The following is a 13,849-nucleotide window of genomic DNA, read 5'->3' as shown; positions in this document are numbered from 1 at the left end:
GCCAGCAGGAGGGAGGAGACCAGACCACTTGACCAGAGGAGTATATGTGTTTTTTGGGGTGTCTTATATGGACCAGACCCACTCCCTCCCCCTTTTTATACTATTAGTACTCAGTAGCCCATCATAAGCCACCCAGCCATCCCAAGCCTGTCAATCCCAACCAGACATAGTCCCTATCGCCTCAACTGTATTCCCCAATCGCCAATGCCATGCCCAAGCCCCCGCGGGTCGTCCTCAAGGGGCACGACCGAGACATGCGCGCCCGACACACACCCAAGCTAGGGGCGCCGGCTGGTGCGCGCCTGGACGCCCCTGGGTGACGGCTCGACCAAGGGGCGACCAGGTGCGCTGGAGGGCGCAATCGGGGTGCCTTGACCCCGAGCGGCAATTGCGCCCTCTGGCAACCTCATCGGTGCGCCGACGAAACCCCATGCTTGGCACCACCCCTCACTGCCTGCCTTGTACCCCTTTCCATTGGGCCTTGCCTTGCACTCCTCTTTTTTGGGCCTTGCCTTGCACTACCTTGCACCCCTCTCTCTTGGGCCTTGCTCCAATTTAATTAATTAATTAATTAACAAGCCCAATCCCTAATAACCCCATAATACAAAATATATTAATTGTATAACATAATTTTTGAATCAAATCCACAATACAAGATGGACCATGGTCCTTGGTATAACAATTGTCGTGAAACCACCAATATGAATGTGATGAGTTAGAGCTACATAAATTGAGTTTGCAAGCAAGCCTACACGAATTTTGACTTGCAGTGTAGCGTGTTGGCCCACATTGATAGATAAATTTAATGTATTAATTTTTGGACTGGCGTAAAAAAATTAAAATTTATTGGACCAAAAATCTAGGTTATTGAAAAAAAAAAGAAAAAAAGAAAGAAGATGAATAAAGAAACAAAAATTGCCAGAAGACCCCTGTCTTGTTTTCTGTTTGATTTTTTTCCCCAACATTTGCACTGGCCTGCTGTCTTGCGCTCAAAGAAAACTCTCTTCGCCTTCGTCTGCACTATATTTGCTTGTTCAGAGCTCGGAGCACACTCGAATCAAGGGGAATACCTCTAGCAGAAGAAACGGAAGAGAAAAGATGAGCAGCATAGGCACTGGCTACGATCTCTCGGTGACAACCTTCTCTCCGGACGGCAGAGTTTTCCAGATCGAGTACGCCGCCAAGGCCGTTGACAACAGCGGCACTGTAATCGGCATCAAATGCAAGGATGGAATCGTCATGGTATGGCCATAGGGAGATTGAATCTCAGGTTTATGTTTAGGGTTTGGATTTCTCTTAATAGTTTCCGTTGGTTTGATTATAGGGTGTGGAGAAGCTGATTGCTTCGAAGATGATGTTGCCAGGATCTAATCGGCGAATTCACTCCGTTCATCGCCATTCCGGCATGGTACTACAGTTTATCTTTTCCTGTATTTGCACGTATCCTCGAATAGCACGTGGAATGCAATTTGTATTCTATTTTCGTTATTTTCGTTTATATTTTACAATTGATTGAATCGTTGGAATACTTGCCTGTAGCTTGGACAATTTTGAATCATCTGAATACTGTATGTGGTTTGAAAATGTCTAGGGGTTTTAGGGTTTTGCCAATTATAGTGAAGGTATGTAGCTAGTGAAATGTTGTGCAACTAGGAGTTTTGTCACTATTTACTTTTCTATCCATATAGCTGCAGCTTTATTTCTTTGTGGTATACTATGGAGCAGCAAGAGTGAACAAAAATATTTTGTGAGGTTGAACAGTGTCTTAAAGAAGGCTAAGTGACAAAGTATTGAAGGAGGTGAAATTATTGTCTTTTAAGCCTGGAAAAGCTTGCAATCACTTAATGGAAGCATATATATTTTATATTTTAAGTGTTTCTTTGGAAATTCTTTCAATACTTGGTTCAGAGATGGTCAAACTACTGTAGAAGGACTGAAGGAGGACCTTGTTGTGCTCTAATTTATAGATGTTTACACACAAACACTTTTTTGAATAGTAAAATTTGAATTTCATATGCTTTCAAGTGTATGTTGTGAATGAGGCTTTAACAGATTTATTTCTAAAATTGTTGATTAACTGTGTTCAAAATCCATGGTGAATTTATAGAAACCTGCATTTTTGTCACTAAAGTTGTCAAAAATGAAAAATGTAAATAGCCCATTTTAGTTTTCTAGTTCCTGAGTCCTTACCTAACTGCCTTAAATCACCAAGCTACTCATGTTTTACAATCTAGAAAGGTAACTGCTGTGTTTGATCTAAGTTGTCTTTTATAACATTTCCCTAACTTATTGGCAGTTAACTAAGTCTTGATTTACTACTGATGAAAATCCTTTGAAAAACCTATTGCTTTTTATTTTTGGGAACTCAGTAATATTTTGAAATGTTTTGAGTTGTTTTTGTTCTGTATTAACATTTTCTAGTTTCTACATTCTTGGCTTGACCCATGAAATTTTTATTACAACCATGATCACAAATCAATCCTTTTGCCAAAAGTGAAGGAATGTTGAAATTGAACAAACTGAAATGGATTTAATATATTTTCAAAATTACTTACTCTCTTTCAGTAGGAGGATAGCTAATTAATAAGCTGCCCATGCTCATACTGTATAGTTATGCATGCTATTAATAAATTGAAACTGCTACTAATATAATCAATCGTTTGGTCATTTTATTAAAATCCCCAGAAACTTGAATATGAGTAGCACATCTAAATGATTAATGATCGTGTTTGCACTTACTATGTCAAATATGTCCTTGAAAAAGATTTTGAAATTTCACGTTCACCCAAATTTAGCATAGTAAAATAATCTGCTGATTATTATCAATAGTTCAATACTTTCTGAATGGAATTTGGAACATTTTAAGTTTAGACTTTATATTCAGAGGAACAAAAGTAGTAGGCTTGCATAAATGCATAATGGTTTGCTATATTTGATGTCTAATATTTGTAGCTGCAACTGTTTTTTTTTTTTTCTTATTATCATCTCCTGCTATATTTATTTACAGGCTGTTGCTGGGTTAGCTGCTGATGGGAGGCAAATTGTTGCACGAACTAAATCTGAAGCAACCAGCTATGAGAAGTATGCTTTCAATCAGTCTTGTTTCTTTAGTTTTTGTGGTTTATAAGCATATGATGTGATATGTTGGTTTTTTTTTTTTTGGTAATCTCATTCCTTGGACTTTGTTCTGTGATTTGCCGTATTTTAAGAGATAGTTTTTAACTTTTTATCTACTCTTTCTCTTGTTCTGTCAAATTCTCTCCCATACTTCTTGTGTTTGACTGTTAGTTACACAGACTAAATGCATAAGGTGTTGCTATGGATATCCCAAACTGAGTTTGCATTTCAAAAATTTGAGAACCATTGAGAATATGAACTGAGGCTGATATTGGATTAATATTCAAACATGCATACGTGCTAGCATGCAGTGCTTTCCTTTTTGCTGATGCACTTTCTGTTTGGGGGCATTTGCACCTAGGGTTCTATTGTTAATGCTTGGTAAACCTTTGAGATTTGAAAATTCTAATTCAGGACTTGGTGCACCTACTTCTATTGGAGCAGAATCATACAAGTCATTGTATTTCTTCTTTGATAAGTTCTTTGTAGTTATATTTTTCCAATTGATTTGATTTTGCAGTGTCTATGGTGAACCTATTCCAGTGAAAGAACTTGCTGAAAGGGTTGCTAGTTATGTACATTTATGTACACTTTATTGGTGGCTCAGGTTCGCTAGTTGCACTCACTTTTGGCTTTAAGAATTTTTTTGCCCTTTTGTTGCATATTGGGTGTGAAATTTTAGAGTAAAACTTGCTGCAGGCCTTTTGGTTGTGGGGTGATTCTTGGAGGATATGATAGAGATGGACCACAGTTGTACATGGTTGAACCTTCTGGCGTCTCTTACGTGAGTTGGTTTCTTCTGTTTGTTTTGCATCATTTTGGCTGTTTGACTGTTTCTGTACATTTAATATTTATAAATTTGTGGCATGCTTTGAATTAACTTGGTTTTGTGTAGAGGGTTATTTTCGCATGTTAATATATATTTTCTTCATTTATTATAGAGGTACTTTGGTGCTGCCATTGGAAAGGGCAGGCAAGCTGCTAAAACGTAAGTGTAGTGCATATCTTCTTAATGTTATCCACCTTAAAGTTTTAACTTTTGATGAGTTGTACTCTCACCTTGTGGGAGTCTATGAATGGTGTGATTTCCTGTATAGTTCAACTTTCTAATTTCATAAATTGTTTTGGTTGCTTAAGCCCCCATATTAAATCTATTTTTGTGTAAGATACTAAGATTGTTGCTAACACACATATTGGCCTTTCAGTCATTGCTTTTACTATCTGGTTATCTCCATTAAAAGTGCACTTTTAATAGGCTGATTGATTTCATTTATGTGCTGATGCATTTCAAATTCAATTGTGGTCAGTGAAATTGAGAAATTGAAGCTCTCTGAAATGACATGCCGGCAAGGAGTTATTGAAGTAGCCAAAATGTGAGGCCCATCTTTTCCTATTTAACTTAAGAATACATGCCCATTTGCAAAAGATGGATTTCAGATGCACGTATTTTAACTAGTTAAATACTATGATGTAGCTTTTTACGCACTAATGATAAAAGTAGAACCATGATTATTTTTTCACTTGTGAATATTTTTTGCCACATCTATGACCTGGGAGTGAATCTTGAAGACTGGAGATTCCAAGCAGTGACCTTTTCTTCTGCGCTTCTTGTTTTAACTTTAAAAAATTTATCACCTCACTACTCTATTCAATTGTATATTTCATTTTCTTCTCTTCACTCTCTTTGTTATTTATATCAAGCTGTTTCTTGATCACTTGTAGGAGATATTTGTCAAATCTATACATCTACAAAAATGTTGTGATTATTGCTGGAACTTAGTCTCAAATGAGAACTTGCTGGAACAGATACTAAACACATATTATTAGTTTTTTTTTTTTTTTAATAAATAATTCTGCTGTTCTAAATGTTGCATGTGAACTTAAGAAGAGTGATGTTGACGTAGTATTTTGTTGATACGCAGTATTTATGGCGTACATGATGAGGCAAAGGACAAGGCCTTTGAATTGGAAATGAGTTGGGTATGTGACGAGTCCAACCGCCAACATCAGAAGGTAGTGTAAAAAAAACCAATTTTAATTTCTGTCGCTTTATCAATTGGAGGAGAAATGGCACATTGCTTGTTTGTTTCCATTTCTATTTTCTTTGCCGTGTGAGACATGCCACCAATGTTTGATCGACTGTTCTCTTTGACATGCTTTAGGTTCCAGAGGATCTGTTAGAGGAAGCCAAGGCAGCAGCCAAAGCTGCACTTGAAGAAATGGATGCAGATTAGTTGCTATAACATGATAAATTGTTATTGTACTGTTGCTTTATTGAAGCAGATTTTCAATTTCCCAATGTACTTTAGCTAAGGTGTTTCTTATTTAAGTGTTAGTGGATTTGGAACCTTTATACGTTCTATTCTGGTTCTTTAAATGTATACTCTGTTGCTTTATAATTTATGGTTTTATGTTAACAAACCATTATAACTCTGACAGATTCTTGAGACATAAGATCTTTAGACATAATTTTTCAAAGGCATGATGATTTTCTCTGTCTGAGCCAAGCCGGTCACAATGAATAACTTAAGTTGATTTATTATTATTATTTTTTGATTAGATTGATTTATTATTATTATTTTTTGATTGGAGATATAAAATGAGATTTATTTAGATTGCATTTTTGGATAGTGGTTGCATGTCTTCTCTCAAATTTATCGTGGACCACGGACCACCAAGCATTGTGGACTAAGTGACAAAACGACATCATTTTGATTAATGAAAACAGATGGATGAAACTGTCTCCATTCTGCACAACTGCAGTTTTCTTTTAACACAATTGCAATATCAGTCCAATACAATTACAGTATCAGTTACACAATTATAGTATCAGGTTGCAGTATCAGTTCAACACACGGCAGTTCCAAACGGATGAAACAGACTCTGACAACTGTAGAATCAGTGACAACTGCAAAGGTGTTGGCGCCGGCGGCAAACCTGAGCATGAGGGGGGTGATTTTCCACCGGCGGCCTACTGAGCAATGGGCTGGTTTCAGGCACAACAGGTGGAAATTGATAAGCATAGGGCATTGGCCTGGCTTGGCTGGAATCGCCGGCGAGGGAATGGGGTGGCCAAGCAGGGAATACGGCGGCATTGAAGCTGCCATGGTGGATCGTCATAGCAATCAAGATCGGAGATCAGACAAGTTTAATTAACAAGTACGAGGTAGGTAGGTAGTTTAGAGTGTTGGATTTATATAAGAAGAGATAACGTAATCCGTAATGTTGTTTTTGTTTTTTATTTTTTAAAAGAATATTTTATCATTTTTGGTCATCATACCAAAAGTTAATAACATTTATATTATTTCTTCTTTTCTTGATTTGAACCGATCAACTATGAATATTAATTTTTCTTTGATATTAGTATCTTCGCCCGCAAGTTGCACGAAATGAAGAATTGTTATAGTATTTTGAAAAACGTTAACTTTCCCCAAAACGTTTATATATTTAAATTAAAAAAATAAAATTGTACTAATCAGGAACAATATATGCTCCTTAATTAATGCCCATCAACGGATGAGCAGGCTAATTTCATGGAGCCTTGAGACTTCTTTTATAGATTATAGAAGCCTCAAGGCTCCCGTCCCCACTTTTCCCATCGATGTGGGACAAGTGGGGAAACAAATGGGAGCCCTTTGTTATTTTTTTTTTTAAATTTATTATTATTATTAAATATATGTATATCTTTTAAGTCATTTTATATGTTAACCGCCAATCTAAACAACTACCAAATATCTTTTTACAAATTGTAAAATTAGATGAAGTGGTATAATTGGTTAAGCTTATGACTTTGTTACAAGGCCAAAGTATTAAGTTTAGATGTAGTGGTATAATTGGTTAAGCTTATGACTTTGTTTAGTAAGTAATTGATCTGTCAATTTTTGACAGATTTGACTATATTTAGTAGTTTGATCCGTCAAACTGCTAAAGAAAATGTTTGGTCAAAATGCTAACTTTTGAAACATTATTTTTCAGCAATGTTTTAAGGGAGCTTGTTTGGTGAAAATGATTTTTTTTTTCTCTAAAACGTCTCCCAACATTAATAAAAAGATAATTGAACTATGTAAACTCTAAAGCCAAGCTCCATATCATAGAGGAGTTACGGATCCGATGCAAGCAAGATACATGGGATGAGAAAAATTGAAGAGCCTTGAAACTCCTTATATAGGGAGCTTCAAGACCCGTATTCACTTTTTCTATCGATGTGGGAAACACAGAATTGAAAAACGTTTGCGCTCAAGCTGCTCTATTATTATTATTTTTAAATTTTAATCTTGATTGAACGATAAGGGATGAGCCAATACTATTTAGTGACTATATCCTGATAGAGTGACAACCCATAATATTGTCCATATATAATTTAGTAGTTCCCTTAATTCCATCTCAAATAACAACACCATTATTTGGCATAGTTTCACTCAATTGAGTCAACACAAACCCATCGAAACAAAGACGTGACTGAATTTAAAAGTACCAGGGTGAGCAAATAATCAGTTGAATATACTAGTTACAAAAGAAAAAAAAAGTTCAAAAATTGACATCCAATTTAAATTTAAAATTACCGCTAAAATTATTTTAAAAATATAATTCTTTAGTAAACAAAATCACAACTAAATAATTAAACTCCAAAAGTGAAAATTTAACAAAAAATACAAATTTCATAAATTTAAATGCCAATGTTTTGGTCCGCCATAAATAACCAAAATACCAAAAGATCTACAATGTTGAAAAAGTCGTTAAGTCGGTTAATCGAAAGATGACGCAATGTAGCTCTGGCAATTGCATCACAGTAGTATATATGTCGTAGAACAAAGATAACGTACTAACCATCATGCATGTTAACTACCATATAACTAATTAACGATCGATTATCACCAACGGATTTTACTCGTTGGCCTTCCTTCTCTGTGTAGTGAACAGATAAACGTCGGCGCCGACTGTAAAGAAACCTAATTCAGATCATAGAGATTGAGAAGTTAGTTGTTGAATATTCAATCAACACTTTTGAGATAAATTAAAGAACTTAAAAAACACAACAATCTATCAAACTAAAATGAAATCGTTTATATTAAACCGCTATGAAAATGACAGACAAATGATGAGAGTATCTGAGACACAGACAAATTAAAAAGACAATGGCAAACATCTTAACCTATCCATTAATGGACTTCAACTTTTCCCGCCCAAAAGACAAGCAAAATATTAAAAACATTTCATAGCTTAAGATTCAAGTCCAGTTCTCCATCCTCCATCATTTCTGGAGCATTCCTTGGATTGGAGTTAATAGCAATGGAACCAAACATCGGGGTAACAGCAGAATTGGTGGATCCACTCCCCACCGGAAAGGTGTCGCCGCCGTCGATATTCATCGCCGGCGGCAAAACCTGAGCACTAGGGGGACGATATTCCACCGGCAGTGGCCTGACTAGAATCTCCGGCGAGGGAATTCGGTAGCCAGGCCGGAAATACAGCGGCATTGACGCCGCCTGATTCCAGTACCCGCCGGCGCCGGCGCCGGCGAAAGGAGAAAATGGATAATAATCCATGAAACCGCCACGTCTTTTCCTCTTAAGAGTCCAATCCATAGCTCTCTCAAACCTGTGCGCGTTCTGGTGCCCTCCCAAAGCATACTTATTTCTGAACTTCTTGTCGCAGTATTTGCAGACAAAATCTAGCCCCGCCTCCGCCGCCATGGTCGATCGTTGCAATCAAGATTGGAGATCAGACAAGTTTAACTAACAGTACGAGGTAGCTAGCTAACTTAGAGCGTTGGATTTATATAGGGAGAGATACCGTTATTCCGTTAACGTAGTTGGATATTTTCTTTCAAAAAAAAAACGGAGATTTTGTTTTTAGAAAAAAATATAATATTGTCGTTATTATTAATATTATTACGGAGTATTATTTAAAAAAAGAAAAAACATTGTGGTTCTTTAATGGGTTCTCTAGTAACATAGTAAGCCAGTAAACATTGCACTATTCTCACCTTTAATTTTATGCTTTAAAGGATTTTTGGAAGAATATTTATCATTTTTGGTCAGCATACCAAAAGTTAATAACATTTATATTTCGTCTTGATTTGAACCGATCAACTATGAATAATCTGAACTAATTTAATTTTCTGTGATATTTTACCAAATACGTTAATACGATAAATTTTGCCTAGAAAATACTTTCAAATAGTGTTTACACGGTTTGAACAATTTTTTATGTTGTTAAAATGACAAGTGATATTATTACGTACTGTCATACATGCATGCTATAGTATATTGACATTATAATTTTAATGTTAACTTTAAATATTTTAATAATTTACAAAATAAACTTGATATATATATATATATATATATATATATATATATATATATATATATATATATATATATANATATATATATATATATATATATATATATATATATATATATATATATATATATATATATACTATTTCCGTCTCATTTTATGTGTCTAGTTCAGTACGAGACTTGACTAAATTTATTTTAATTCAATTTTTCATAATACTATTCAACTAATGAAGAGTAAACATGACGTGTAAAATGTGGCTGATGGAGTATATAACTATAATTCAAATTAAATCGAGCTAATTGAACTGATGCTAGCGAGCTAGACTCAAGTCCAAAATTTTAAGTTTGAGGATGAACTCGAGCTTGCCATAGCTTGTTTACACCTATACTTCAATTTTGATTTGATTATAAGGGATCAATCAATATATTATTTACTCCCTCCGTCTCATTTTAATTACTTGTGCTACTTTCCTTTTTAATTTTTCCCAATTGTTCTCTTTTCAAAATTGAACATTACCGTAATTCTACTTTTCCCAATTTACCCTTATGAGTTTTGCTTTCTTTATTACTTTTATTTCCAAAAGTGAAAATAGTGAGGGCATAATTGAAAAACAGAGCATTTACTTTAACTCCTTAAAAAATGTGTAAAAAGCAAACGTAACAACCAATTTAGGACGGAGTGATATCTATACCCCAACAGAGTGACAATCCATAATATTGTCCATATATAATTTAGCTATAATGTAACTTCAAATGGTACCCAACCAACCCGCAAAACCACCGAAGACATTCCCTTCTGTCTCAAATAATGACACCATTTGGCATAGTTACATTTCACTCAATTGATTCAACGCACACCCATCAATACTTTCACATATACATGAGACATATCTTTCAATTCCAAAGTACCACAAACTAGGCGTGAGCATCACAAATAGTTCCAGTTGATTATATTAGTCAGAGATTAAATAAAAAAATTTAAATCCTATTCAAATTTAAAATTAAAGCTAAAATTTTTGAAAAATTACAATTCTTTAGTAAACAAAATCACAACTAATAATTAAACTCCAAAAGTGAAAATTTAACTAAAAATAAAAATTTCATAAATTTAAATGTCGATTTTTTGGTCACCCTTGAAATTAATACCAAACAAAAAAATCGTTAAATCGGTTATCGGAAGCTGACGCAGTGCAGCTGACGTTTGCATCACAGTAGTATGTTAGTCACGGAACAACGATAACTAACCATCTTAATAAATCATATTAACTACCGCATAACTAACCGAGAATCACCAACGATTTTTACCCGTTGGCCGCCTTCCTTCTATGTGTAGTGAACAGATAAACGCTGGCGCCGAATGACGACAATAGAGAAACCCAAGTCAGATCACAGTCTCAAAGAGATTGATCGAGAAGTTCTTGAATATAATATTCGATCAACACTTTTAATTTGAGATTAAATTAATTAAGAACTTAAAAAAACACAATATATCAAAATGAAATGAAATCTTTTACTTAACTGCTATATATGAATTGAAAACCACAGACAAATTAATGATTTGAGTATCTGAGAATGAAATTATTGTTTGTCGACAGACAAAAAGACAATGGCAAAACATCTGACCTTAACCTATGTTTTTATGAAGTTCAATTTTTTCCCGCGCAGAAAGGATAAACCGAAATATTGAAATTTCATATATAGCTTGAGAGTCATATCCAGTTCTGATCTCCACCCTCCATCAATTCTGGAGTACTCATTGGATTGGAGTTGATAGAAATGGAGCCAAGCATGGGGGTGACAGGAGAATTGGCGGGAACACTTCTCACCGGGGGTAGTCATCGCCGGCGGAAAAACCTGAGCATGAAGGGGATGATTTTCCACCGGCGGCCTGGGCAGCGGGTTGGTTTCAGGCACAGAAGGTGGAAATGGATAAGCATAGAGCGGCGGCCTGGCTGGAATCTCCTGCGAGGGAATGGCTAGGCCAGGCAGGAAATACGGCGGCATTGAAGCTGCCTGGTACCGGTAATTCACCTGGCCGGCGCCGGCGCCGGCGAGAAGATAATATGGATACATGAAAGCGCAACGTCTACTCCTCTTAACAGTCCGATCCATAGCTCTCTCCCTCCGGTGCGCGTTCTGGTGCCCTCCCAAAGCACGCTTATTGTTGAACTTCCTGTCGCAGTATTTGCAGCAAAATTCCCGCCCCCCCGCCGCCGCCGCACGATCTTCTTCTCTGGACTGGCCGCCCGCCGCCGCCATGGTGGATCTTCGTAGCAATCAAGATCGGAGATCAGACAAGTTTAATTAACATGTAGGAGGTAGCTAGCTAGCTAGCTTAGACTGTTGGATTTATATAAGAAGAGATAACGTAATTACGTAAAGTTGTTCTTGTTTTTTATTTTTAGAAAAAAAGATAACATTGTTTTTATTATTAATATTATTATTATTTAAAAAATAAAAACATTGTGGTTCTATAATGTGTTTTCTACTAACATAGTAAGCAGTAAACACGTAATGCACCATGCCGTTTCAGCTTTAATTTTATGCATTTTTTAAAGAACATTTATCATTTTTGGTGATGATACTAAAAGTTACTCTGTAAATAACATATATATTATTTCATCTTTTCTTGATTTGAACCAATCAACTATGGATAATATTTTTTTTTTGATATTTTACTAATTACCTAACAAGATAGATTTTACAAACATTGTCAAATAATAGTGACAGATTAAAGTTTCTCATAAATCAAGAATCTATGTGTGTGTGTGTTTTTTTTTACAAGTTTGTCATCAATGGCTTGAATTATCTTTGAAGTTGTTATACTAAGTTTTTTTTTTTTTTTAATAGTCTTCTTTAATTAAAAATATAATTGATCTAATTTTTGTACTTCAATTTTGGATAAAGGTTTACACGGTTTGAACAAATTTTTTTATGTTGTTGAAATGACAAGTGATATTATTACGTACTGTCATACATGCATTTTATATTATATTGACATTATAATTTTAATGTTAACTTTAAATATTTTATTAATTTACAAAATAAACTTGAGTGATATATACTCTCTTCGTCTCATTTTATGTGTCTAGTGCGAGACTTGACTAAATTGATTTTAATTCAATTTTTCATAATACTATTCAACTAATGAACATTAAACATTCCATGACCGGTAAAATGTGACTGATAGAGTATATAACTATAATTCAAATCGAGCTAATTGATCTGATGTTAGCGAGCTAGACTCAATGCAAGTTCAAAATTTTAAGTTATCAAGTTTGAGGATGATGAACTCGAGTAAGCAGTAAACACTGCACCATGTCGTCTCACCTTTAATTTTATGCTTTAAAGGATTTTTAAAAGAATATTTTATCATTTTTGGTCATCATACCAAAAGTTAATAACATTTATATTATTTCTTCGTTTCTTGATTTGAACCGATCAATTATTAATAATTTATTATTTTTTATACTAGTATTTTCGCCCGTATGTTGCACGGAATGAATTTGTTATAATATTTTAGGAATATTTGGATTGATATACAATTATATAAATTATAAATTGGTTGGATCGATTATGTTTTCTTTGCTTGAATTAGAGAAAATAATGCACGAATAACTTTTTTAATTATATAGTATTGATAATGAATATAGAAACAATATTACGAATTAATAGATACTCCGAATTAGTTAATTTCCATTCTACATTTTCTTACCAAATAAGCTTTACAAATTATTTAACAAATAAAATATTTAATTAATAGCATTTTTTTCTCAACTAATAACAACTCAGAACAAAGACACGAGACATATCTTTCAATTCCAACGTACCACAAACTAAGCGTGAGCATCACAAATGGTAGAAGTTGATTATATTAGTTACAGAAAATTTTAAAAAAAATGATATCCTATCCAAATTTAAACTTAAAGCTAAATTTTTTATATTAGTACTCAAAAAAGCTAAAAATTTTAGAAAATTACAAGTGCTTAGTAAACAACATCACAACTAATAATTAAACTCCAAAAGTGAAAATTTAATTAAAAATACAAATTTCATAAATTTAAATGTCAATTTATTTATTTTTTTTGTCACGCACCCTGAAATTAATACCAAAAAATCGAAAATGTTCAAAAAATCATTAATTCAGTTATCGAAAGCTGACGCAATGCAGCTGACGTTTGCATCACAGTAGTATCTTAGTCATAGAACAACGATAACTAACCATCATAAATCATTTTAACTACCGCGCCAATCACCAACGATTTTTAATTTACCCGTTGGCCGCCTTCGTCCTATGTTTAGTGAACAGATAAACGGCGGCGCCGTCGCCGAATGAAGACAGTAGAGAAACCCAAGTCAGATAACAGAGATTATTGAGAAGTTGTTGAATAACACATTTGAGATAAAATTAATAACTTAAAAAA

The 13,849-nt window shown here is 34.5% G+C and overlaps 2 protein-coding genes across 2 annotated transcripts; one reads left to right on the top strand and one right to left on the bottom strand.

Annotated features, from left to right (window-relative positions):
• Positions 1–942: 942 nt before the first annotated feature.
• Positions 943–5,595, top strand: LOC116005546 (proteasome subunit alpha type-3). The gene is made up of 9 exons (XM_031245760.1): positions 943–1,242; positions 1,325–1,408; positions 3,008–3,081; positions 3,638–3,724; positions 3,817–3,901; positions 4,059–4,105; positions 4,425–4,490; positions 5,040–5,130; positions 5,280–5,595. The coding sequence occupies exons 1-9, from the start codon at positions 1,099–1,101 to the stop codon at positions 5,349–5,351; spliced, it is 750 nt and encodes a 249-aa protein (XP_031101620.1). The 5' UTR covers positions 943–1,098; the 3' UTR covers positions 5,352–5,595.
• A 2,735-nt stretch (positions 5,596–8,330) lies between these two features.
• Positions 8,331–8,810, bottom strand: LOC116006820 (zinc finger protein KNUCKLES-like). The gene has a single exon (XM_031247317.1). The coding sequence runs from the start codon at positions 8,808–8,810 to the stop codon at positions 8,331–8,333; it is 480 nt and encodes a 159-aa protein (XP_031103177.1).
• Between the last annotated feature and the right edge of the window lie 5,039 nt (positions 8,811–13,849).

The sequence above is a fragment of the Ipomoea triloba genome, chromosome 15, assembly GCF_003576645.1.
Source record: "Ipomoea triloba cultivar NCNSP0323 chromosome 15, ASM357664v1".
Taxonomy (NCBI): domain Eukaryota; kingdom Viridiplantae; phylum Streptophyta; class Magnoliopsida; order Solanales; family Convolvulaceae; genus Ipomoea; species Ipomoea triloba.
The sequence above is the reverse complement of the archived record's forward strand: the minus strand, read 5'-3'. Positions and strand labels throughout refer to the sequence as shown.

Coding starts and splice junctions, on each gene's coding strand:
- LOC116005546 (XM_031245760.1), top strand. CDS start 1,099: ATGAGCAGCATAGGCACTGGCTACGATCTCTCGGTGACAACCTTCTCT. Junction 1,409..3,007: donor TTCATCGCCATTCCGGCATG/GTACTACAGTTT, acceptor ATTTATTTACAG/GCTGTTGCTGGGTTAGCTGC. Junction 4,106..4,424: donor GGCAGGCAAGCTGCTAAAAC/GTAAGTGTAGTG, acceptor AATTGTGGTCAG/TGAAATTGAGAAATTGAAGC.
- LOC116006820 (XM_031247317.1), bottom strand. CDS start 8,810: ATGGCGGCGGAGGCGGGGCTAGATTTTGTCTGCAAATACTGCGACAAG.